Genomic DNA, 26,299 nt, shown 5'->3' with positions numbered 1-26,299 from the left:
GGATACTGAGCTACGACACCTGTACAGCTGGGCTCAAATCTCTGTTTGATGACATAGTTCCTGATTTAAATCAGAACTCTGCCACTTTCAGGCCCTTTTTTCATAGCACTGCGAGCTCTGCTCCGACTGTATCTTCCTGACCATGAAATTAGCTTTGTGTGTCTGTGTGTCTGTGTGATGTTTTGCTGCCAAACTACACAGCTCATAGGTGGGAGGTTCAGTCAGATGAGCCAGCACAAAGTCAGCTGTTGGTATTCTGATGGAAACTGGATGTTAAGACTTTGTGTTACTCCTGGGTTCTGCAGCAACATGAGTCTGTTGTCAACAAGAGCAAAGTAAATACAAACCTGCACCAAAAATGGAAAAATGCTCCAAATGTGAATAAACCAGTTTAATGTATCAATCTTCAAACAGCAATAAAAGTTAATGTGGATAAACTGATAAAACTGATCCATAGATGAACATACAACAAAACTGAGTCCAGACAAGTAATTACAAATTCTGTCCATTTAATGCACTTTTATTTTTCTTTTTTGCCAAACACAGAGATGAATGAAGCTAATTAATTTGAACTAATTAACCAATTAAACTCTAATGAAAGCTCCATATTAAAGAACCAGCTGCAACAACAACATCAGTCAGTTCACCTTCATTAGCAAGACTCCATTCAGTGAAATGAGGGTTGGACTCAGCAGCAGGGCAGACTGTGCAAACCAGCAAAAAAAAAAAAGATGTTATGTAAAATATTGCATATGGAGGGAAATGGCACAATATTCGATATTATTGAATATCAGCCTTTCTGCATGTTCCACTGCTGCACATACATGAACTAGAAGAGTTGGGGATGCTCTACAGTCTGTGCGTTGTGTTGTTGTATTTGCAAAGGCTTTGCTCATTATTTTATTTTATTAAATTAGAGTTTTGTAGAAAAATGTTTTTCTCAAAGTATCTAAAAGATTGTTTTGATATCTGTAACATGCAAATCTGGAAAAGATAATGTCTTCTGTGTTCATGGTCCCAGAGGGTGAGCCATGTGTGGTTTTTCCACTTGCACGTAATAACATTCCTGAATATCATGGAGCGATTGACTTGAGATATGCTGGACGTATTCATGGTCCTCAGAGGAAAAATCAGAGGATGAACGTTTTTCGCTTTCTGAGCAAGTGTATTCACTTGTGTTGTGGAGTGGAATGAGCTCTGCAGCCTCTGGCCAAGCGGCTGCCATATAACATTACAGCATGTAAATGATGCTGGTGACTCACTTTTGCTCAGCTGTTGTGAGGATCGTTAGAGTGGTCCTGAAATCATGCCGTCAAGCTTATTTTTGTCTGACACCCGTTTCTGCTCAGTGGAGGCAGGAAGTGCCATGAAAACCTTCAGAATAAGTGTAGAGGTACGTTTGCGTTCATCCTGAGGTCATTACCGGAGCTATAATTACAGGAAGGACAGTAACCGACGCCTCAACATTGTCTGTGAAGAGGAGGAATGCTTTGTGTGTTTTTACTGCTGCAGTAACACAACGACAGACATCCTCTGTCAGTGTGTCTGTCGGGTTTTAAGAGCTGCTGTTGCCAAGAGATGTGCGACATGTCAGCCAGAGGATTTTATCACATATTCACGACGTGATTGTTCTTGTCCTTTTTGAAGGCTTTTCAGACCATTACATTACAGTGTCTGTGAAAAGTAGCTCAGATATCAGACAGAAATCCATCCCAGACTTGGACCACATGCTTGTTTTCTTGTGGCCTGATCTGGCCCATATCCGGCATGATTATCAGACGCTGCTTCCACATCTGGACCAATTCTGGTGCACACACAGAAAATCTTGCAGCTGTCTGACATTCTGGAGGATAATGGCCAGAACCTGCCCAGATGTGGAAGCATATGGACCAGACTCAGGCTGAGGACTCAGGCCTGTGTTGGGCCAGAAGTTTCATTTTGCTGTATGTGATATAGTCGAGTGGAATCTCTTCACACAGAAGTGTTGATTCTGTCATTGATTTCACATCTTTCCCGCAGCACAAACAGTGAAACACTGAACCAGCTCTGATCTCACTGCAGTCAAAACAAAGTATTGATGTGTAAAAGTTCCAGTTTTTCTCTGGAAACATAAAATATATAGTTTCCAGCTCCAGTATTTATTTTGAATTCACTTTTACTTGTGTTTGATTTTGAGAATGATTGTTCTGTTACAGAGACACTGGGGCTGAAACGTGTGTTTGGAGGCGGGTTTGGTTGATTGGCGTTGACATGAGGGTTACCTCCAGAGCTTCACCCTCACCTTCATCCCCTGTGACCACATTTTGAAAGTTCTGGCTCCAAGGTTTCCACGAGCAGTGGCTGAGGTCCAGGTTTCAAACTGTCTGCTCAGTGGACTCAAATGATTTCAATCTTTGTGTGTTTCAGGAGCCGTTCGAGGATGGGTTTGCCAACGGTGACGAGCTGACCCCAGCTGAGGAGGCCGCAGCTAAAGAAGCAGCCGAGTCCAAAGGAGTGGTGAAGTTTGGCTGGATTAAAGGGGTCCTGGTGAGTCACTGCTGAACTGTTGAAAACTCTTCTGTTGTCTTTACCTGTTTTATTTATTTCCACGGAACAAATATCATACATTTGTATTATTACTACGACTAGAATCCCAAATACTGCAGCTCTTACCATTTCTACTATTGTACTGTTATTGGTGTGTCGAATGCTGTGAGCTAAACCCAATACAGCAGTGAAGGTGATGTATATGTTATCATATATGAAATGAGAGGGAATCAGCATGCTGTGCACAGCTGCGCAGTGAAATTAGGTTTTTTCCATTTGAGAGAGTAAAAAAAAAGAAAAAAAAAAAGAGAATCTATGGTGGCCCAGAGAGCTCAACACACTGCAATTGCACATGCTGCAAATGCAACACAACCAAACACAGTCATAACACACCTGAAGTGTTTCCAGTGGATATCACAGTGATGAACTCAGCTGGGCTGAGGGCTGCGGTCCTTTCCTCTCCTTTTGTAAAGGAAGGGCCAGTGTTTCCTAGGCTAAAGGAGATAAGATAGGAGGCATTGAAGCTCCTCCTAGCTGCTGTTGGCCGCTTCATCATCACTTTATAGTGTCCCCTGGAAGCACTTCTGTTGTGTTGAGAGTATCTGCATGTCTTTGACCTCTCAGGGCCACCGTATAAATCAATATGTGGTGCCCTGTTGATATTGTGCCACAAATAAATCGGTGTGTGGGAAACACTGTGTTACTCTGTGTTAGTCTAAAGTTTATATCCTGACACCCTCTACATCCTGAAAGACTTTAACCCCAGTGTGAGAAAGTTAAATTAATGTCCACGTTATACAAACTGAAACTAAATGTTCCTTAAAGTTTGAAGTAGCTTCACTGTTTGTTCATGATTCAGCTGAACTGATGTTCATGTTAATGTTTGTCCTTCTGTTCTCTGTTCACATTCATGTGGTCAGTGAAACTCACAGTAGTGGACCTCAGGTGATAAGTGTGCCACTACACAGTATAATTTGAACTGTAGGTGTCAATAGGTGATACTCAGTGGAGGATTTTGGACCATGAGTGTGAATTACTCTCTGCTCAGACAGCGGTGGGTGGGTGGGTTGGTTGGTTGGTTGGAGGAGCAGCTGAGAGCTGTGATCCCTGCTCAGCTCTTTGATAAGATTCATTTTATTGAAAGTACAGTCAACAGAGGATGAATTTTTTCGTGAAGACGTGTCTGGATAATATCATCCGGCTTTTATTTTGGCATGACTATTCTTACTTCCTCTCTCATATAAACTTTGCACTAATTCTCCTGTCTCCTGATTTTTAATGGCTTTTATCAAGTGGTTCTTGTATAACAGTGATATCCACCTTTTTCCCCCTGATTTGGCTCCACATGTGTGTCAGCTCATAACCTGTTGATGTAGCCTGACAGGGTGATCGCACAGATACTGAATACATACTGTAGTTATTATAAGTTTTTCATCGTTATTGTTAATTATCCAGATTGTTTTATCACCCACAACACAATACAGTGACAAACAGCAAATTGCTAGTTTGAGAAGTGATAGATGGATAGATGGATAGATAGAGCAAACAGCTTTGTCTGCATTTCGCACTGACTGTCAGAAAATGACATTTGTTTTAGATTGCAGACACATTTTATATGAACGATGAGCACTAAGTGCTGAATAACACTTTGCATTTCCTGCCACTACTTCGTAATAAAAGTCACATCATGTTTCACCAGTTAAATGCTTTTTAATGGGAACGCCGACACACACACTCAGTTCACTACACTACATATAAATACTTACACTCTCACCAGCAGGCCATAGGCTCATGTATTTAAATGAAAATGAAATGAAATCCACACTGTTGGTCATGCTGTTTCTTTTATGTTATGTCAGTGAAACAGTGAATGAAAAAGCTCAACAATCTGATTTATCCTTTACCGAGCAGCTCATGTCACCTCACAGGACCTGTGCTGTAGGTGGTGAACGTCTTGTCCCTCACTGACATGAGCCTCGTGCAGCTCTAATTTGATTTGCAAACTCTTCTCTCAGTCTCCCCCTAAAAACGAAAAAGTGTCACCTCTCAGAGTAACACTGCCTCCTCCCTGCAGGTCCGTTGCATGTTGAACATCTGGGGTGTGATGCTCTTCATCCGTATGTCATGGATCGTGGGTCAGGCTGGAATTGGTAAGTAGAGACCATCAGTGAAGAGTAAAACCAATCACCTGCTTAGAATCATTTCCAGCTCTCACTTTATTCACAGCTTTTTTTCTTCACGAGCAAACTGTGAGTTTTGGACACAGGAAGTCGTGTGCAGTTGGCCTGTGCTGAAAGGCCTGGCGGGTAAAAAGTCAACCGTTTGTTCCTTTTTAAAATCGTTTTTGTTCCCTGCGTCGCAGCGTCAGGCTGAGGGGCAGATGGAGCAGACTTCGGAGCTGAAGTCGTAGAAGATAACAACCACGTAACCACAGATCATCTAAAGCAGCTCGTTGTGGCCTCATTCGTGTTTCTACATCGTCACAGTTTTGATGCTCAACCTCATCAGTCTGAGACAGATGTTCAGCCAGCTGCTCGACACCAACCACTTAGCAAACAAAGCTTTGTTTATACAGCACATCTCATTCCAGGTGGAAGCACAATGTGCATAACATAATGTAAAGATAAAACATTGGACACAAATTTAAACAAACACATAAATGACATGTATGAATTAAAAACCATTAAGAAAATAATTAACAACTAATCAGTGAAAATAATATCTGTAAATGAAGACTTTGAAAAAGGAGGAATAAAGTGTGATTGAATAAAATAATGAGAGCAATAAAATAATATGACATAAAACCAATAAAAGGAATAAAAAATAAAATGAAATAAAAATAAAAAAGATAATAGTGTAGGATGACTGGACGATTCAGCAGCTCGTTCCAGTGGCTCAGAGAATAAAGGCAGTTTCCCCGGTTTTTGTGGAGATGCCCTGCTGTAGCTGATCTGAGGTGTCTGATTACAGATCATGGTTACTTTTACTGCTGCTTAGCTTGGTGCCATCCACACATAGTTGTCAGTTCATTACAGTGAGCTGAGAGAGAGACTGAGCCCAGGAGCCTCGACGCTGAAAATGTTGTTTGTTGTGGTCAAACTGTGGTGAGGTTGACTCATACTGGAAAACTGTGCAGGCAATATGGTTTTAGGTGAATAACTCAGAAACACTGGTCGGAGTGTGATCAGTGTGGGGTCAGTGGTTAAGGTTAGAGTTTGGTTGTGGTTACAGTGCAGATTACATTTAAGTAAGTAGTGGTTAGGTTAGGATTCCAGGAAATTAAAGCAAGTCTATATATGTGTGTGTGTGTCATGGGAAAATGTGGTCCTGGAGACACCTACTGTAGCAGAAACTACCACAGATGAGTTTTTGAGTGACATTTACTCACCTGTCTGAGCGACATCACTGAGGCTTCAGCGGAGCAGCAGACTGAGGTGCAAGTATGAGATCGGCATCTGTTCAGTACACGAAGCAGATCAGGTAAAGACCTGAGGGTTCAGCAGGTGGTAGACACGTTAGGGTGTCAGAGGAGTTACAGAGGAAGAGATGAGACGGACGCCTCTCCCCTGGTCAGACCTGTGACCCCTGAGCACTTGTGTAATAAAGTAGTAACGACCACTGGGTGCTCATGGGTCGCTGTTAATGTGACCCCACAGGTTCACACAAGCAGGTGACTCTGGTTTAATGAGATTTTTCAATGCAGTGACAAACAGACTAAAGTCCCTTCACAACAGCCTGATCTGACAGAATCTAATGTGAAGCTGTTGGTAACAAAAACCTTAACTGGACCTGAACTGACCTCAGAAAGATCAAAGAGAGAACACAAGTTAAAAAACAAAAAAACATCTGTATTTTAAGAAGAGATTTAAACCGACTGACTCACACACGTTAAACCAAAACCGTCTGCAGAGAAGTGAGGAAATGTCCCTTTTAAAACTTCCCCTTTAAATGACCCAGGCCTCAGAGAAGTGAAGCGGCGCCAGTGTTTTACTTTGATGTGACAGAGACCGCACCTTTCTGACAATTCAGCCATCAGCGTGTAGAGAGGTGACCGGGCGGCGTGGTGCATGGCCTGTGTTTACTCACATCTTGGTGCTCACTGGGTGGTTATCTCGGACCCTGTGTTCAACACTCACACCACACACTAGTGAAATATCACCACGGAGTGACACATGAGGCGGCCGTGGCGGTGGCGGTCATGCTGTGACTTTTCACGGCGCTCTCAGACCGATTGGGACGCCGGCTAGAAAACTGTGAACTCTGCTGCACATTCTTCTCATTCAGGAGGGCCGTGAAGCTCACACTGTGTTTTTTTTCTTCCGCAGCTCTCTCCTGTTTGATTGTTGCCATGGCGACCGTAGTGACAACCATTACCGGCCTCTCCACCTCTGCCATTGCCACCAACGGGTTTGTACGAGGAGGTAAACATCAGCACAGAGCAACACAGTCCTCATGTAGCGTCTGACCTCATCCTGCTGTTCAGTGTGAAGCGGGGTAAACCACCTGTTTGATTCTGACCAGTATGACCAGTATGACCAGTATGAACCAGCTGTCAGTAGAACAGAATCTGTCTCACAGCCTCAACATGATGAGGAATAACCATCATCTTATTTACATGTAATAATCAGCACAAATTCAGTGTAATGATATAACTGCTGGCAGTAATCAGCTCTTTGTGCTTATTTCAGGAAGTGAAATAGTAAATTCACGACACTGTTCACATTTTAGCTCATTTTGGGAAATATAACATGAATCAGTTATTATATCTTATATTATATATCAGTTATATAGTCAATTATCACGCAGGGCCACATTAGAGCTCTGTTCTGTCTAAAGTGCATGGTCTGAAGTGTGTGGTGCAGATGCATTCAGGGTGTGTCTGTATCACTTTTGCTTTTTGAGTGGTGGAAAAAACAGTCGCTGCTGCAGGAGCCTGGTTCAGACGGGTCCTACTGAGCAGTCTTAGTTAATCAAGACAAATGCTTGCACTTTGGTGGTGAAACAATCGTCTTCTCTGCCCAGAAGAGTGGTGGAGCGGAGACTTCCTGTAGCTCAGAGTGATGTTTGTTCTCATCAAAGACCTCGTCATCACAGCTTTTCCAGGCTTTTGTTAGGTTCTTGCTCCACTCACACAGTGAGGCCACATCCAGACACTTAGTGCTTTTCTAGTCTGATCGACCACTCAAAGCACTTCACAGTGGAGCCACATTCACCCATTCTCACACACACACACACACACACACACACACACACACACACACACACACACACTCTCATACACTGATGGAACAGCCATCACAGTCAATTTAGGGTTCAGTAACACTTTGAGACGTGGACTGGAGGAACCAGGGATCGAACCACCGACCTTCTGATCAGTGAACGACCTGCTCCACCCCCTGAGCCGCAGCTGCCCTCCACTCTCTAAGACTCACTTTTGAATATGGTCGGTTACATTATAATTGATATCTGACTGCCTTGTAGTGGTAGTTAGTCATAGTCCTGTGGTCGATGGGCTGCACCCGTATAGCACAGTTCTGTTCTTATCAACCACTCAGAGCACTTTACAGTGGAAGCCACATTCAGACATTCACACACACATTCATACACACACACACACACACACATATTTATATAATGCTTTTCTACCATACACGCCTTGCCCTTATTAGAGTGATAGTGAGAGAGTAACAGGAAAGTTGGAGGGAGGGGATAACATGACATGCAGCAAAGAGTCACAGGCTGGACTCGAACCCAGGCCACACACTCTACCAGGTGAGCCACCAGGGGCGCCCCGTGGTGCAGTATCTTGCCCAAGGACACTTTGAAATGCAGACTGGAGGAGCCAGGACTCAAACCACAGACCTTTCTGTCTTTACCTCCTGAGCCACAGCCCCCCCCACACATCCCAACACTGTGAATCCACTGCTCCTTCTACTGGGTGTGAGAGATATTGCTGGTGTACGTGTAGGCAGGTGGATCAGGCTCTGCAGGATCTATACGACCGATCAGATACTTTAGGCTCACCTCTGGTGGGACAGTTTGGACCAGCTGCTGACAGTTACACTCCAGTACAATACTTTTAGGTGCAAACATTGTAATATCGTCCCTCTGTATGTGTAAATATAGTCACTAAAAGAAGTGTTTCCCTTTTATGTACAGGTGGAGCATATTACCTGATTTCCAGGAGTCTGGGACCAGAGTTCGGAGGCTCCATTGGTCTGATATTTGCCTTCGCCAATGCAGTGGCTGTCGCCATGTATGTGGTGGGCTTTGCTGAAACTGTGGTGGAGCTTCTTGCTGTAAGTCTGGCAAAGCCTCGTGGTGCTATTAGACAGTTTTTGTTCACTGCTGTTTCTCTTTTCAACCACTGTGGCTCTGAGTGCACCGGCCTCCCCCAGGTCCTGCAGACAACACACTGCTGTGGTGAATGTTTAGCATGTGACACCATTAATACAGCAACTTTGGCCAAGTTAACTAATATCACCATTGTTTACTGGCCCTCCATTTATCTGTGTGTCACCCGTTAGTTATCCCTTCTCCTAGAACAGTGGTTCCCGACCTTTCACCCAATAGTATCGGACTAGCACTGGGTATCACCTTCATTGTTTTTTGTTTTCCGTGGTTTCCATGGTTACACTCAGAGCTGCAATAGTGAGCTCTGTTAATTATAATACAGGTTCACACTTTCTGAAGCCCTGATTTAGTACCGCAGTCAGGTGTCCACGTAAACACTGACCTGCAGTTACGGCCTTGAAGAGTTCGCTTCATGATGCACTTCCAGTGGAAGTGGTGAGGGATGCAGTCCATAGTCCTGGTTCTGTGCAAAAATCCAGTCCACAGTTTATCTGCAGCCCAGAGTTAGAAAACTCAACATCATCCTCAAAAGTTGGTTGTCTGGTGTCACTGCCAGCTCAGAAACACAGAGTAAATGTTTAGTTTTATCTATAATAATCATGTTACAATGAATAATATCAAGTAACTTTGTAAAAACACCTATCAACGAGCTCCTGGTATCGTCTCTCAGGGTGCAGGGGCCCTCATGACAGATGGAACAAACGACATCCGGATCATCGGCACCATCACAGTCATCCTTCTCCTGGGCATCTCTGTGGCGGGAATGGAGTGGGAGGCCAAGGTATGAACCCCCCCCCCCCCCCCCCCCCGTCTGACTCCGGACACACTGTAACTGAGTCAAACATTGGCTGGTGGTGACTAACGTGTTGGTCGATTTGCTTCTCTGTAGGCCCAGATCTTCCTGCTGTTCGTCCTCATCACAGCTATCATCAACTACTTCATTGGAACCTTCATTCCTTCAGAGTCAAAGGAATCTTTTGGCTTCTTTGGCTATGACGGTACGGAACTTCTTATCAGGGAGAGTTAATATCAGTACGACCTCATCACCATGCAAGCGGAGGTTGGCTTCAGCTGTGGCGGCCCTGACGGCTTCGTCAGCCGCCTTTTTTTTTTAACGTTTACACCTCTGTTTCCTCGTCAGGTTCAATAATGTGGGAGAACATGGGTCCGAACTTCCGAGGAGAGACGTTCTTCTCCGTCTTCGCCATCTTCTTCCCTGCAGCCACTGGTATTCTGGCCGGAGCCAACATTTCAGGAGACCTCGCTGTAAGTCACCTGTACTTATTAAGAAAAGCCCTGGATAAAGAGATGATACATCTCATGGGGGTTATCCTGACTAAAGCTGTCAAACCAAGCAAACTCATGCAGGTCTACAGGTGAATATGAGGATTAAAAGGTTTGTGCAGTTATAGTTTTCTTCTCATCTGAAGTCTGTGGTGGTTTGTTGCAGGACCCACAGTTAGCCATCCCCAGAGGAACACTTCTGGCCATATTGATCACAGGAATAGTCTACCTGGGTGTTGCTGTTTCAACAGGTGCAGTAGTGCCTACTGTTTATCCTTTTCTCTGTTTGTCTAATTTCTGTGCCTAGTTTTAATATGTACATAAACCCTTCCTAACAACAGGCTCCTGCATTGTGAGAGATGCCAGTGGGAATATGAATGACACAGTCAGCTCTCACTTCATGGGCAACTGCAGTGATGCTGCCTGCAAATTTGGCTATGACTTCTCCTCCTGCAAGAATGACAAAGATGGCTGCAAATACGGACTCCATAATGACTTCCAGGTACGAAGCAGCTCTGGAGGAGGTTTGAAGGAACACTGCAGAGAGAGGTTGAAATTCCAATGTCAGTTGTGAGGTGCAGAAGTCAAACAGTTCAATTTGCCTTTCATCCCCTGCTCAGGTGATGAGCCTGGTGTCTGGTTTTGGGCCCATCATCACTGCAGGAATCTTCTCTGCCACTCTGTCCTCAGCTCTGGCCTCTTTAGTAAGCGCCCCTAAAGTTTTCCAGGTAAGACCTCCCTGAACGACATCAAGGTATCAAATGAGTTACACTGATAACCAGTGAGTAGTTCATGAACACATCAATACATTAGGGCTGTGCAATTAATCCAAAATTGCGATATGACAAAGTCTAACATCCAAATTGCAGGAGCTGCAGTTTTTATTTTTGGATAGAAGTAAAATGTGTCACAACATTGTTGTGCATTGTTAGAAAATCATATTCTCCACGCATAAGGGGGCGTGGTTGTTTGGTGCAAGACCCAATAAAAATCACATCATCATCATTTGAAAACAATTTTATTGAAAATGAAATTAAACAACGATCCTTCCAACTGAAATCACAATATCTGCCAAGTTTTTTCCTACACTACATGATGTTCCCATCTTGACAGGCTCTGTGTAAGGACAACATCTACCCCGGCCTGAGCATGTTCGCCAAAGGCTACGGCAAGAACAACGAGCCCCTCCGAGGCTACATCCTGACCTTCGGTATCGCTCTGGCCTTCATCCTCATCGGTACGGCCGCACACGCTGCTCACTCACACTCCGACAGTCACGCATTATTATTGTGTGAGATCACAGAAAACACTAATGATATAATTTTGGTGTAACACTGAATTTTACTTATTATATTTTAGGGAGAATACAGACAATGTTCAGCTGGTTCTTTTCCAACCAACTAATTTCAACTATTTAAGTTTACAATAATAAATTTAAAATAAAATGTACTTTGATTTAAATGGTTCAGTTTTTCAAGGATTTTATTTCCAAATTTTACAAACTTCACAATATTATTGTTGTGTATAGGTAATAAATATATATATTCAAAGTGTTGTCACATTTGTCAAAAGTAAGCAAAGCAATGAAATGAGGATCGGACTGTGACAAAACTGAAAAAAACAAACAAAAAAACCCACAATACATGACAAACATCGCATATGATGGTAAATGTTGATATTATCGAACATCGGCCTGAGTGCTGAACAAAAGGTTTAACCAGAGCAATCAGAGGATCCTCTGAGGACCTGACTGTTTCTACCAGATATGATGCCAGCCTGTCGAGCTGCTGGATTCGGTGTTTAACAGTGTTTGACTGACGCTGCTACATACTTGACGCCAGCAGGGGACACCACGTCTTTTTCCAGTATGACTAAATATAAGTTTACTGGTATTTTGGCTCTTGCTGGAAAGTCTGGAAAACAGGAAGTTGTAGGTGGGAGTTTGGATCATTCTGAGCTGACTGCTTGATGTTCTCTTCCTGCAGCTGAGCTGAACGTGATTGCCCCCATCATCTCCAACTTCTTCTTGGCTTCCTACGCCTTGATCAACTTCTCCGTGTTCCACGCCTCACTGGCGAACTCACCAGGTAAGATCACGGCCCAGAAAGGGGAGAGAACAAGTACTAAGGTGTGAGATCCAGGACTGAGACAACAGAGGAGACATCCCTCATTGTAAAACCAGCAGATCATCAGCTGAGTCACGAGTCATGTGGTGTTTAACAATGATCTTGATGGGAAATGATGGCGTTTCAAAAGGAATTACTTGAAGCACTTAGACATGTTGTGAGCTGCAGAGTTCCTCAGAGAGCTTAGAGCCGGGTCAGTAAATGACAGAAATAAGCTCTGTGTAACTGGCTGATTTATATTAGTCAGATATTTATGGAAACATTTATTGAGATGCCCCCTCCTCCAGTGATGCGCCTTTTATTCATTCACACACAATTTTGTTGGAGTGAAGTGTGATGTTTGCCACTACTGAAACACTGGTGTAAATGATTGACTGAGTGATGATGATGATGATGAGTGACATCTGGAACAAAAAGCCTGTGGCGCGGTGAAGCCCTGTTAGACATTATGTCACTGTTGTTGATTTGTTTTGCCTGCTGTCTGGTGACAGACACATCACACCAGTTTGCCAGCAGCTGTAATGTAACTGGGACAATACACCAGCATGAATTACCTCTGGCTGACACAAACTGGGGTGTTGTCACTTTACCCTGAGGTGAGGTGCTGATCTCTAGTAGGTCTGTCAGAGGTGATGTTGTACATTATGACTTTGTGCAGGGTTGGTTCACCAAAATTATGGAAAAGTATTCTCACTCAGCTCCAGTTGTGTCCGTCTGTTTTCCAGGGTTTTGGGTTGTGTCTCTTTCTCCAACACAGTGGAACGTAGCTTGTGATGCATGAATCTGTGCTGCAGTGCTGTCAGTGTTTACATTCTCTGCAGGCGCTGACCGTCACTTTACCAGCTGACAGGATGAAGTCGTTTGATAAAAAGCCAAACTGAAACTTGGCTGTTGTCGGGACAGTGTGTTCTCTACAGGCCGGCATCACTGTGATCAATTATGTGTTTTTGTAAACGAACAAAGCCGTGACTGAAAGATTTTGTCAAGTCAACTTAAGTTCAGCTATGATATCAACATTTTAAGATTATCAGTGAACTAGATGTGATTCAAGATCTGCAGCTGTTACAGCTTCAGTCCTACTGTAGTTAACATTAATGAGACGACCACTCACAACTGTGACTTCTCACCACACACAAGAGCTAAAGTGAGTTTTAGTTATTTATACATGTAGTTATAAATATCCAAAGCTAAATTGTATAAGGGATTACAGAGAATTTGGGTTCAATTGTAGACTGTAAATGAAGATGGAGCTTCCGTGATGTCACCTACATGTTTCTGAAGAGTGCTTTTGAAGCTCAGAGTGGGCTGCTTTGCCATTGCCATCTTGGCAGTGCCTGACTCCGCCCCTAAGTCCTGAGCCTTTGGTGAAAGCCAGTTTGTGGCAAGCATACGCTCACCCACCTGTCACTGAAAGCAGCCCTGAATTATTCTGAACTTTAAGCCTTACTAAGATGTAAACAGGTGAGTTATATAAAAATTAACCCTCGTACAGTTGTCATGAAGGAGGAAATTAGCTCTAGAGACAAAAAGTTTTTTGTACCAGGCTGTAAACATGTTTAATTCTGCTGTAAAGTTGGACATTTTAACATCTCAGTCTATGTGGCTTGGGTTTGATAAGGGGACACTGCACTGGATGTGGATTCTCCTCTCACCTTAGTTAAAACTGTTGAGTGATGTCAGCACTGTTTCTGGAAAGAGATTAGATTTCATTGTCCTCCACTGTGTTGCTGTGGAAACAGATCTCAGACACAGGTATCCAAACATGACCCAAACGATCTGCGTGTGTTTTTATAATTTGGGTGAACTGACCCTTTAGACAGAATGAATGGCTGAATGAAATGTTCTTTTATATATATATATATATATATATATATATATATTGAGCTCTGTGCTTTTCTCCCCCTCAATACCAAAGCTCTAGCAGAACTTCAGGTACAGATTCTTTATCTGCTTCTAATTCCTCCAAACAGGTCATATATAATTACATGGGCTTAAATGGTACATGACTCAATCATGTTTTTCCTACCTCTGCAACCACAAACTATAAACCTCATTTGGTGCTCTGGCCTCTTCAGGGCCAGTCTCTCCCCACTCTCGGGGACACATAAAACCCATGCATGGTACTGAGAAAAACAGCACCATCAATGTACCCTTTATGTCCTGTGGTTTGTTTTAGACTCTGTCATTGTGTAACCATGCACAGTCCAACCGCATCCCATCACTAAAATCCCTCTAGTCTAGTTTGTGGTACCCAGTGAATAAATATGGTCCCTAATAGCTGGTATAACCTCCTGGACTCCAGTCTAACAGGCTGCTAACTCCCATTCTTTAACCCAACTTCAACTTTAACTTTATCCATACTCTTTAACAGCAACATTTACTTAAGACCTTGTTAATAATGAAGATTACTAGAGAAGGAGAAGGTTTCCCTTCATAGAGGATTCCCACTGTATCTCCTGATTTTAAGTCTTGAGTTTCAGCGCTGATTTAATTTGGTCATCAAGGAGTCGGACTTCTGCTCAACCTCAAAAGTATACTATGCAGGATTTTCCAAACAAGACAAGGTTAAAACCAAGTGTATGGCTGGACCAGGTGGTAGGCTGATAGCATTCAGTCGAGGGTCGGCTGCTTCCAGCCTTTCTCTGTTTGCTTCTCTCCTTCTCATGGTGCTCATGGTGGACGCTGTCGTTACCAACGACCATGGTTCTGTCTTTACGTTCTTCAAGCGTCCCAGTGCAGCTACTATGATCAGGTAAAATACAAACCTGCAGCGCTTTGTGTTCTCAATGCACAGCTTAAGGCAACTGCAACGTGGACTTGAAGCACGCCTTGAGAGGTGGTTCGCTTCACATGTGCTGTGTTGGCAACACTTCAGGCTATAAATGCCCCCTAATAGAAACTGTTTGTGCCAATTCATTTTGAAAGAGCAAAGGCCAATGGGGTACTCCAACTCAGTGACGAGGTATTCAGCTCACCGAGGGTGGAAAGTCAGTCAGTCAGTCAGTCAGTCAGTCAGTCAGTCAGGGATTACAGGACTGGCCCCCTGATGTTGCGGTCCAGCCAAAACCAATGTATAGACTATGTAACCTTCCCTCATCACTTATGACCCACTAGACGAGACCCCGCCTCCTCCTGTATGTTCTTACCTTCTGGGCTGCAGCCTTTGGGCAATGGGTGCGTAGCCCCCAGTCACTAACAGCTTTTAGGATCTGGGGGTGGGACCAGGTTACATCTCTGTCTCCACCTCTCTCCTCTGCTCTGGGTCTGGTTCATGAAGAGCTGCAGGTCTGTTTGACCAGGGCGAGATGGGGCAGGGCGGGGCCAATGCGTCGCTCTCTTTTCATTCACTCTCTAGCTCACTTTACCACCACCGCTCTCTCTCTTGCTCATTGAGCTGGGGAAGTGGGGCCAACAGCTGATAAATCCTGCATGGTATACCTTTGATATGAGGTGGATTTCCTCAGTTTACCACAATCATTACTTTTGCAAACCTTTTAATACCCATACAGTGTGTGACTAGCACTCTGAGTTTATGTCTTTAAATTTCCTTTTCGTTTGTGGCTCTGTTGTGACATGTGTTCATCGGTGCTGCAGGGTGGCGTCCCAGCTTCAAATATTACAACATGTGGGTCTCTCTGGCCGGAGCCATACTGTGCTGTGTGGTGATGTTTGTAATCAACTGGTGGGCTGCTCTCCTCACCAACGTCATCGTCCTGGGTCTCTATATCTACGTCAGCTACAAGAAGCCAGGTGAGTTACTACGTGTTGAACTGGCCCATGAGCCACTGTTTATGGAAATAAAGTATTTTTGGACTTTGGTGTAAACAACCATTTATACCCTCAGAGTAATTTAAAAGATGCTCTAGTTGCTGTTAGAGACTAGGTTAAAACCTAGAATATATCTGGACCGCCTGTGGCCAAATCCTGATTTTATAACAACAAAATCTCCAAACGCATAAATCAAAGACAAAGACTGAGCTGAATCTTTATTTATCTCAACTCCAGAATGTTTATTAGAGGCAAGTCTTTATTTCTAACTCCCTCTGTGCTGCAGTAAGTGTCTCATCTCCAGTTGCTGTTGTTTCTGTTGTTTACATGAAATCTGTCATCAGAAGCTGTAGATAATTCACAACATTAACAGAACAGTTATTATAAAATGGTGATAATGCACTTACTCTTTTCTTTATGTCAGTCCAGTAATAGCTGCACACGCTGCTGTTTACACTGAGCTTTTGGCTCTCCTGCCAAACTGCTGATGAAAGCAGTGTCGTCTTCATATTTTCTCTTTCTACGTGTGATTCTGGGCCTAAAGGAAACATGTAGAACAATAGGAGTTAAAGAGAGAGTTGTGGAGCTCAGCCAACAGTTTCCCCCTGACTCCAGTCTTTAAGCTCCACTAAACACGACCAGGACCAGCTCCAGGTCTCTGCTTAAACTCCAGAAACATTTGACTGTTTATATTTTACCAAAGTGAAGAATATTTTTATGTGGATCAATATATCACACTGCTACTTGATACTGAGCTCTTAAACACACGTCTTGCACGTCTTCAAACACAAAGCTGGCCTTGGGCACCTGTGTGCACGCTCAGTTTGACACACAGCTACACACACATAGGAGGCCTTCTCAGTGCCTGTAACACCACGTGAGTCAGGCGGCCTTTGGCCCAGCAGGGTGACCTGTAAACACTCTTCCTAATCGCACTGTGTGTTTCTGCCCGCGTGTGTCCTCCCCTCCAGATGTGAACTGGGGCTCATCGACCCAGGCTCTGACCTACCACCAGGCCCTGACCCACACTCTGCACCTCAGTGGAGTGGAGGACCACATCAAGAACTTCAGGTACCAAACATGAAGAAAAACCCCCACTAATAACCAAACATGCCTGTAGTCACTGTCAATAATACTGAACCAGGCAGCATGAGTATCTTATCAGATGGAAAGTGCAGATGGTCACTGAGTTATGGCCATTTACTAACAGCTCACCTTTTATACTGCCAGACTAAAAAGATCATCTGTTAGCATAATAAAACATCATCTATAGAGACACACTGCAGGTGTCATCAGACATATCGGTATAGAAAAGTCTATTAATTTTAAATAAATAAATATATATAAATATATATAAATATAATTTTTTTTTTTTTTTTTTTTTTTTTTTTTATGGTGAAAATCATGCAAGATGTTTTCAATGTAGAGTTTAAATTAAAAATATCCAGGTCAGGTGAGGTCACTTCCTCTTCCCTTCATGCCATAAATTAGGAAAGTTTTCTGGTTTAGATCAAGAAACGTATGATCAGAGAAACAAGTAAACCAAGCATTCAGTGCCAGTCTTCAGTTTTCAGTATTTGATGCTGTGGACACATTTCAGGCAGCACTCAAAAATGTTTTCGTTTTGATTCTTAGCCCAGTGGTGGGTGATGTGACGATCTTATATGGTGGACTTTGGCACATGATCTAGTTTTCAGATTAATCGTACAGGATTTTCAGAATAAAATCAGAGTGGAAACAGGATGCTATCGTGGATTGTGATTCTACCCAAAAAGATTGTCATATGATCTTTCAGTCAGATGGACCACCCCTCACTCAGCCCTAAAACTATTTGTGGTAATGGTTGTAAAAGTCAGTTGGAAGTTGCAGGTTTTAATGCTTTATACTGTTGAGCCCAATAATTTGAATCACCCAGCCTTGTTTGTGGCAAAAAAGTAGAGTGTGTGATGTAAACTGAACTTATTTCATGAAAGAGCTGCAACAGCTAAAACATGACTGTGGACAAAATGCTCCATCATCAAAAGGTTTTTATTGGTGAAATTTCTCTCACTGATCCATAAACTTCTAGTATTTTAGCACAAGAAGCCAATGTTGTTTACACGTCCTCCGTGTTAGTGTTCATGCTCTGGATGCCTCCTCATGGAGCTCATGGTGCTGGGGTGTTTCAGAGGATGTATTAGTGATGATGTTCCCATGGCAGCAAACCAAGTAGGAGATTAAAAGGCATCTAATGGTGTCCTCGGAATGACTCGGGTGTTCCTCTGAGCTCCTTCATGTCTCCTCTCAGCGCCTTCATTAAATCCCATGGTGCTTAACATATTTGCTTTGATGTGCGCTAGTCTGCTCCTGTTTTTTTTTTTTTTTTTTGTCCTGTGCTGAGAAGACGAGGGGCTGCGGTGAAGGTCAGGAGGCTGCAGATTTAAAAGCTGAAACTGTGACCTTGTTTATGCATCTACAGTAAGACCGGGTATTAATGCTGCTGTGTTGATGTTTTCTGTCTGACTGTAGACCCCAGTGTTTGGTGATGACTGGTTACCCCAACTCTCGCCCAGCTCTTCTGGACCTGGTCCACAGCTTCACCAAGAACGTTGGCCTCATGATCTGTGGTCATATCCGCACGGTGAGCAGATTCCCTGCTGTTGTTTGTTGTTTTTCAGGTCATGGACAGGACATGGCACAAGTTAGACCACAGGCCCCCAACATTATTGCTTTTAGATGTTTTATTACAGAAAGTGTTGGAAACTCATGATCAAAATAAACATACATCCTGTCATTGTGTTACTTATGGATGGAAATATAGTGAAAATAAATTACTCCCAAGAACCCCCTCAAGGACCCTGGACTATGGATTATATTTGGACACGTTTTATTAGAACAACTGATTTAAACGATGAAAAAAAACCCCACATCTATAGGCTTGAATTGCTTCAGAACCTCATGACCTAGACCGGCTTTATAATCAAAAAAGATATGGACAAGTTTGTCCAATATGGGACCTTTAAATCTCACAACAAATGAACCAGAAAAGTAACTGTAATGGAAGCAGAGAGGGGAGATGAAACAGAGGGCAGCGCTCTGACGTTCTCAGTTCTGGCTCAGCAGCATCTGAACCAGTGAGAGAGAGACTCCGCTCTGTGTTAGGATTTATACCTGAGCTGTCACCTGGTGTCAGTGCATCTGTCAGAAGTGCTGATTCTGACAGGAAGGAGGAGACGGCTCAGCTTAACTATTAGTTCATGTCAAACTAGTGATTGAAGAATAATAATAATAATAATAAGGAATATTTTAGTTTCTATAGACTTTAGTAATGTGTTAATTGGTTGTTAGAAAACATTTGTAACACTTGATGGTGTGAACATGGAACTACTGCAGCTGTGACAAAACAGTGTGAAGGAGCCAAATGAAACATTAAACTCACATGTCAGTCACTTTACTCTCCATTACTGGATCATTTCGATATTTAAACATTGTAGTTATGTTTATTCTGCGCTAGTGTAAAAACTAAAACTAAAAAAAGGAAGGTCTTTGTTGTTGTAGTTTTAACACTGAGTGAAACCTGCACAGTGTCACTGTCAGGCAGCCTTCAGTCTCACCCATCATTCACCTGTTAATCCAACTCTCAGTCAAATATATTCATCAGGTATTTAATCTCAATCATAGCCTGAGTCATACTGAGTCATACTGGACTTTTAAAGTCAGTGTTGATGTTGAAGAATTAAAAAAAAAAAATCCAATGACAAATCATCGTCCAGTTTTAATTTTGAATGCTCTGAAGTCATTAATTATTCATTTGTAGCTGTTTTTCTCTTTCAAACATCATCACAGTTCAGGCTCAGTGTGACTCTGAAATGAGTCTCAGCTTGTTCCCGTACACACACACACACACACACAAACACACAGTTTTTAGAGTAAAAAGCCTTTTACAAATCCAGGCCAGGCAGAACGGCCTCACAATGGAAGGGCCATTTTGATTGGATGAATGCAGGCTCTGTGCAGTCCAGCAGGTCCAGCTCTCTGGAGCATGCCGCCATCCACAAGCGGCCTCTGATCGGCCCTCGCACTTCCATTAGGGCCGAGAGAGACCTCAGCACAAGTTAAAGGGTATAAACATTCCCCACTAATGGCACTGCAGTTTCCTGGCTGAAGAACAGCTTTGTTAACTCTTCTCTGCAGAAATAAACAAACTCCCTGATGAGGAGAGTCAAAGCAGGACTTTGTTCTGCAGGTTCAGTTCTTCGCTCTGTGATTAAATTAATCCTGTGACGTCTGACCTCGCAAATGAGGACCTACAGATTCATCTGTTACCATCTCATCTGTTTCAAACTTGTAGCATGTTACGTGCAAGTCTGTGGGATTAGTTATATTTTCTGTGTGTGTGTGTGTGTGTGCGTGCGTGCGTGCGTGCGTGCGTGTGTGTACGCGTGTGCGTGTGTGTGCCTCCTCATAGGGCTACAGAAGGCCAAACTTCAAAGACCTGGCCACAGACCAGTCCCGGTACCAGCGCTGGCTGCTGAGGAACGAGACCAAAGCCTTCTACACCCCGGTGTTTGCTGAGGACATGAGGCAGGGTACTCAGTACCTGCTGCAGGTGGGAACAGTGTTGCTGAGCTGCTGCTACAACACATGAGATCTCAGATAAATTAAACCTGTAGGATATTGCTGAGTAAACAGCAAACAACTGCACCCAGATAAGTTCGCCGTCTACGTGCAGAGATTAATTCCCAGGATGCATTGCTCAAGCCTCTCAGACTTGCACAGCTGCCAACAACCGGCAGTGTTGGCTCCCTGTGCTCTGTCTGTGTTTGTTGGTTTTAATAAGCACATGCTCCTAATAACACATTTCTCACTGTTGTTCAGAAAGAGAAATGTTTGAAATGTTTTTCCCTGCTTGAGGATCAGTTTATTGAATATAGGTCCATTGTGTTTTTAGAGGACTGTTACTGTTTGTAAATTTCATTTTAATTCTTCTAAAGCTGCAGATTAGCCAACATTTGCTGCTCTTGTGAGTGTTACTGTCAGCAGGGCCGTGGAGCTCTGTGGCACAGAGGAATAATGTGAGGCTCTGGATAATCAATACTGGTTCATTGTAGGGATGAAACCTGGTATTCAACGAGCGCTGGGGCTAAATTACAGACTGTAGTATCGATAAGCTCTGATGTTATCACTTCTGCTCTCTGTGCTGGAGAAATTAATAAAATAGATTCAATAGAAAATAGATTTAATTTAATTTAAAAGATAAAAGTTTTCTTTCACATCTTATCTCAACTCCGTTTTTGATTAAGACATTAGTCTCATTTTTGCATGCATGAATGGTGAACTACTGCACAGTAAAAATACTGTCAAAGAAAAAGTCCTGTAGTAAATCATTGTGCATTTCAATCATTACAAAATCAGTCTATAATAGTGATCTGTTCAAAACAAGGCTGTTGACATTTGCTGCTCAACAATGTTAATTCAGAAATTATGACAAAATAAAACAATGTTAAATATGTTCTTAATTTGTTTGTTTTTTCTCTCAAAAAATAACTAAAAGTACCGATAAGTGTACCGTTAAAGTACTGGATCGATGAGCAGTATCAGTAAAAGTAGTAGCACTGTGAAAATCTGAACAATACCCATCCATAGTTAGGCTCAGGTTAGTGGGATCCATTCATTGTTGGTTTGACTGTGTACATGGATCTGTTGACAAAAAGGAAAATATACAGAGTATCACAAGACTTACCACTAATCCTTGATATGGTGTTTAACATTTACGTTAAACTGTGGTGACAACCAGCCTGAGAGTGAGTTAGGTGAATCTGGTGAGACTGACGGTGTCACTGATTCGTATGAAAGAAATCAAGGTGGGAATCCATCGTAATGTGTTTTCTCCTCTCATCCTCTCAAGGCTGCCGGCCTGGGTCGCCTCAAGCCCAACACCCTGGTGCTGGGCTTCAAGAACGACTGGAGGGACGGCGACATGATGAACGTGGAGACTTACATCAGCATGATCCAGTGAGTACAGCTGCTTCAAAGAGGAGACTTACCAAAGCCTAAGTTACCACCGCTCCACTGAATTAACCTGAACAGCTGAGAGGTGATCGTACATTCAGAGTGGGCCAGTATTACTTCATTACATTTCTATTCAGTCAATAAATAAATAGACATGATTAAATGTATCTTTTTGTGCTACTTTGGTGCAGCAGTGAAACAGATTTTGCAGGTGCTGTGACAGTTTCTGGTGCATAAACACTGAACCTGTTCGGTCTCCTCATGGCAACTCAGACTTTAAAAGGCAGTGTGACATAGTATGAGGTAATGTGTTCAGATGTGTGCACACAGGCCCATAGTCTGCAGGCAGTCTGCATTATGTCCCCTCATACTGTATGTTATTAGCTCAGGTGTCCTGGTCTTGAGATCATGCAGGACTGAAACACATCCTGACAGCAGCTTTTTGATTTCTTCTTAAACCGTCATCTTAAATGTTTACTGATGTCTTTCCCATAGATCTAAATGCAGACATCACTGCAGTCACTGTTCCTATGGAAACACCAGCCAGCTGAGCATCCCTCCTGCCAACAGTGAACCCTCTTTCAAAGTCACTTAGATCTTTTCCTCTTGATACAAAACCAGAATCAGCTGCTCAGGGTTTTTTTTTTATACCTGCCACAGAGCATGATGGGACATTAACTGCTTCATTGCATCTGCATTCGTTGTTTTTCCATCATTTCCTCAGGTTTTTCCTTTGATTTGTCACCTGTCTGTACATTACAGTGAGCACTGTACGACTGTATTAACACCGGAGTTGAGCCTTTGTTCATGTGAAATCCTGTTTCCCTGCTGCAGCCTTTATCAGTCATGTGAAAGTATGCATGAAGGACTTAAGCTGAATCAGTTCCTCATTGTAGAGTGTGGGGATTATGGCATTAGAGCAGAAGGTCAGAGATGGTCCAGCCCTACAATATTAAAATCACGGCTAATACGCTGAGCAATGTGCCCTTTACTTTCCATCCAGTGAATACTTGTACAAACTACAACCTGCAGGACTGAGAGCAATGTCTGAACCTGGTGCCTGTTGTGTGCAGATCTCTCAGCAGTGTTCATTTGTCTTCCTTTTTAAATAGTCTGTGTGTGTTTAGGGCTGACCTCCGCTGATGTGAATCTTTTATTTATGTTTTTCCCTCCCAGCGATGCCTTTGATTTTCAGTTTGGTGCTGTTGTGCTGCGACTGAAAGAGGGTCTGGATGTGTCCCATATCCAAGGACAAGGTATCAAACACACTTACACACACACAACATTGAAACAGTATTGATATACAACACAATATGGCAGATGTATCCAGAATGTCATATATGATAATTCAATTGATTAAACATGAGGAACTTCCACATGTATTAAATTAGACCAACAAACTTATTATAAGTTATATTATAATAATCACTGAGTTTATAATGACAGGATGGACAACTAAAGGCCTGTTGAAATAACAGTATACTTCAGTATTTAGGATCACACCTCTATTCATTTAGAGGAAACAGCAGAGATCGAGTTATTCTAATTATTAGTCCTTCTTATGGATCACCTCCAGAATCACTGGATCCTACATTTCCCATAATGCAACTCGATAGCCTCTTTTGTTGATATTATCAGGACAATCTCAGTTCATAACAGAAAGCCTCTGTCATGAACGTGGGGTGGACAGTTTGAAAGACAGGGGTGTCTAACAAAGAGGTCCTGTGAGTTGTATTATGGGAAATGTAGGATCCAGGGTTTTTTTTTTTATACCTGACAATATAGTTGGGACTAAAAGTCAGAGTATCTTTGCCTCTGCTGCTTCAGATTTGATTGTTCTTTTTTCAGATCTGCTTTAAAGAAGTCAAATATTAAATCTTCAGAGTGACTTTAATCCAAAAGAGATTCTGTTTTTCTTCATGTCACTTTAGTTCCTCTGTGTGACAACTGTTCAAGGCTATAGTCTAGTTTCCTCTGTTTTCTCACACTCTTATTTCCTCCTCTCCTCGCCTTATTTTCTCTTTGTCCTTCACCCTCTCTCTCTCTCTGTCGTTTCCTCCCAGATGACTTGCTGTCCTCCCAGGAGAAGTCCTCAGGGATGAAAGATGTGATCGTGTCCATAGACACCAGCAAAGACTCTGATGCTGATTCGTCCAAGCCGTCGTCCAAGGCCACCAGCCTCCAGAACAGTCCAGCTATACAGAAAGGTTAGCCAGCCTCAGTGTGAATGGATCCACATTCATCTGCACTATTCACAGCATCTATGATTGTGTAGCCTGTGTGTGTGTGTGTGTGTGTGTGTGTGTGTGTGTGTGTGTGTGTGTGTGTGTGTGTGTGTATGTGTGTATGTGTGTGTGCCACTTGTTCATGAGGGAGGAAGGCTTTTCATCTTCATCCAGGAAATCAGTTTAACACCATTCTCACAGCCCCCTCTTAATCCATCAATAGCCTCCCTTATTTATGTAGCCCCTACACACACACACACACACACACACACACACACACACACACACACAGCCCTGACAGGAAGTCGCCTCAGTGACTCGTGACCCCAGTTGTCCCACTGGGCCCAGTTTGTTAGTCCACAGATGTCTTGGGCCAGAATGCGTGTGTGTGTGTTTCTGTATGTGTGTATTTCTGTGTGAGAGTGAGTGAGATATCACCATCAGTGTACTGTGTAAGTGCCACCCACTCAACTCTGAGCAGAGCAAGCAAACAGACTAACTGGTCCCAGATTGTGGGAACCAAACATTCCCAACGACGACCAGACCTCTTCCAGTCTGGATTCATAAGCTCTGGTAGAATGTTCAGTGTCGATATTTACTGTTTGGCCAAGCTTTTTACAAATGAACAGCAAAGCCCTCTACCACTGTATGCTTAGGTTTTTGTCTCTAAATGTTAAATGAAGGGTCACACAAGCCAACACTGACACAAGATGAATGCCTTGATTGGGGTAATCCTCTTTGTCTGAGCCAAAGCCCCTACCTGAGCCGTCATTAAAACCACTTCTCCTCCTCTCTGATGAGCTCATTTCCATTCTGAGTCACCCTCCTCACTGTGTGAGATTTTCATTTTAATCCATGCACAGTCTCAGTGGAGTAGTTCAGCTTGAGAATTAGAACATGAGAGTGAATTGCAGGAACAGTAATCAGGTAAACGTGTTTTCTCCAAGTTAAAAGTGAGAAAATAACAGTAACATTAAGTTGATGTGCGTCTCTCTCTAGTTTGTCTGTCTCGCTAACCCAGCTGGGCAGCGTGTCTCTTGGTCTGTCTCTGTCTTGCTCACTTGCCAGTCAGCCACGTCCAGGGCTGTTCTGTGACTTTGTGCTTGATAAACACCAATGGACAATGGTGTTTATAAACCTCAGCTTGGAAAAGATAACCATGTTGCAAATGCATTATTATGGGCATCCACAAAATGAAACTCCACTATCCAGCAGCCACCTCTGTGAAAGAGTTGCTATGGGAACTCACTTGGCGGACAGTTTTATTATAAGTGACTTAAAAGTGAGCAACATCACTAAAGCTTCAGTGCAGCAGGAGACCTTGGTGTAAGTACTAAGTGCCACATCTACTCAATAAGTGCAAAGTAGTCAGGTGAAGAAGTGCTATTTAAGCATGTTAGGATGTTAGGAGGTGGTAGGAGAGACAGTGTATGAGATTCTTGAAGATCAAGAGGTTCTTGGTCTGATGGCATTTGTTGGCTTGTTCCTCAAGAACAGTCTGAACTGCGATTGCCTTGTGTTTAGGGATAATGGTGCCAGGCGACATTGGAGGAACGCAGCAGCAGAGAAGGAGCAGGAGCCTGTTTGATTGAGTTCAAGCAGATGGGTGCAGACCCAGAAGTCACTCAGAGGGCAGCTTGAGTGACTTGAATCCTATTTGGGTGGCCATCGGTAGCCAGTGTAGGTCAGTGAGTAGTAGAGTGACATGTGACCTTTTAGGCTGATGAGCTGCTGCATTCTGGACCATCTGTGAGGCTTTCTCTGTGCGTGAAGGGAGGCTGAGAAGACGGGAGCGAATAATTGGATCCAATTAGGTGGTGTATATTTGAAAGAGAAGGGTTCCAGCACCGATTCTGGGGGTACCTCCGTGGGGAGGGGATGGGATAAGGATGATTGTCCTTGCCATGGCTCACAAAAGGGGCCCCCAGTGAGTGACTCTAACCAAAGAGACTTTTACTGGAGCAGGCACCATAACTGCAGGCACCATAACTGCATGGCTCTTGAAAGAGGACTATTTGTGGCAAC

General features: G+C 43.2%; 1 protein-coding gene across 1 annotated transcript in view; it reads left to right on the top strand.

Annotated features, from left to right (window-relative positions):
- Window positions 1-26,299, top strand: part of slc12a2 (solute carrier family 12 member 2) — a 67,037-nt gene that overhangs the window by 25,093 nt on the left and 15,645 nt on the right. The window contains exons 2-20 of the mRNA XM_071467035.1: window positions 2,407-2,526; window positions 4,601-4,676; window positions 6,852-6,947; window positions 8,686-8,825; window positions 9,551-9,661; window positions 9,770-9,878; window positions 10,022-10,146; window positions 10,331-10,415; window positions 10,506-10,666; window positions 10,785-10,892; window positions 11,278-11,401; window positions 12,150-12,251; window positions 15,885-16,040; window positions 17,030-17,129; window positions 18,567-18,678; window positions 20,506-20,646; window positions 21,946-22,052; window positions 23,226-23,305; window positions 24,113-24,256. Coding sequence (XP_071323136.1) covers window positions 2,407-2,526; window positions 4,601-4,676; window positions 6,852-6,947; window positions 8,686-8,825; window positions 9,551-9,661; window positions 9,770-9,878; window positions 10,022-10,146; window positions 10,331-10,415; window positions 10,506-10,666; window positions 10,785-10,892; window positions 11,278-11,401; window positions 12,150-12,251; window positions 15,885-16,040; window positions 17,030-17,129; window positions 18,567-18,678; window positions 20,506-20,646; window positions 21,946-22,052; window positions 23,226-23,305; window positions 24,113-24,256 — 2,197 coding nt within the window. The remainder of the gene's footprint in view (window positions 1-2,406; window positions 2,527-4,600; window positions 4,677-6,851; window positions 6,948-8,685; window positions 8,826-9,550; window positions 9,662-9,769; window positions 9,879-10,021; window positions 10,147-10,330; window positions 10,416-10,505; window positions 10,667-10,784; window positions 10,893-11,277; window positions 11,402-12,149; window positions 12,252-15,884; window positions 16,041-17,029; window positions 17,130-18,566; window positions 18,679-20,505; window positions 20,647-21,945; window positions 22,053-23,225; window positions 23,306-24,112; window positions 24,257-26,299) is intronic.

This window comes from Trachinotus anak, unplaced genomic scaffold, assembly GCF_046630095.1.
Source record: "Trachinotus anak isolate AG129_WGS33_773 ecotype Australia unplaced genomic scaffold, CSIRO_AGI_Tana_v1 ptg000028l, whole genome shotgun sequence".
NCBI lineage: Eukaryota > Metazoa > Chordata > Actinopteri > Carangiformes > Carangidae > Trachinotus > Trachinotus anak.
Note: the sequence above shows the minus strand (reverse complement) of the source record. Positions and strands in the feature narration are given on the sequence as shown.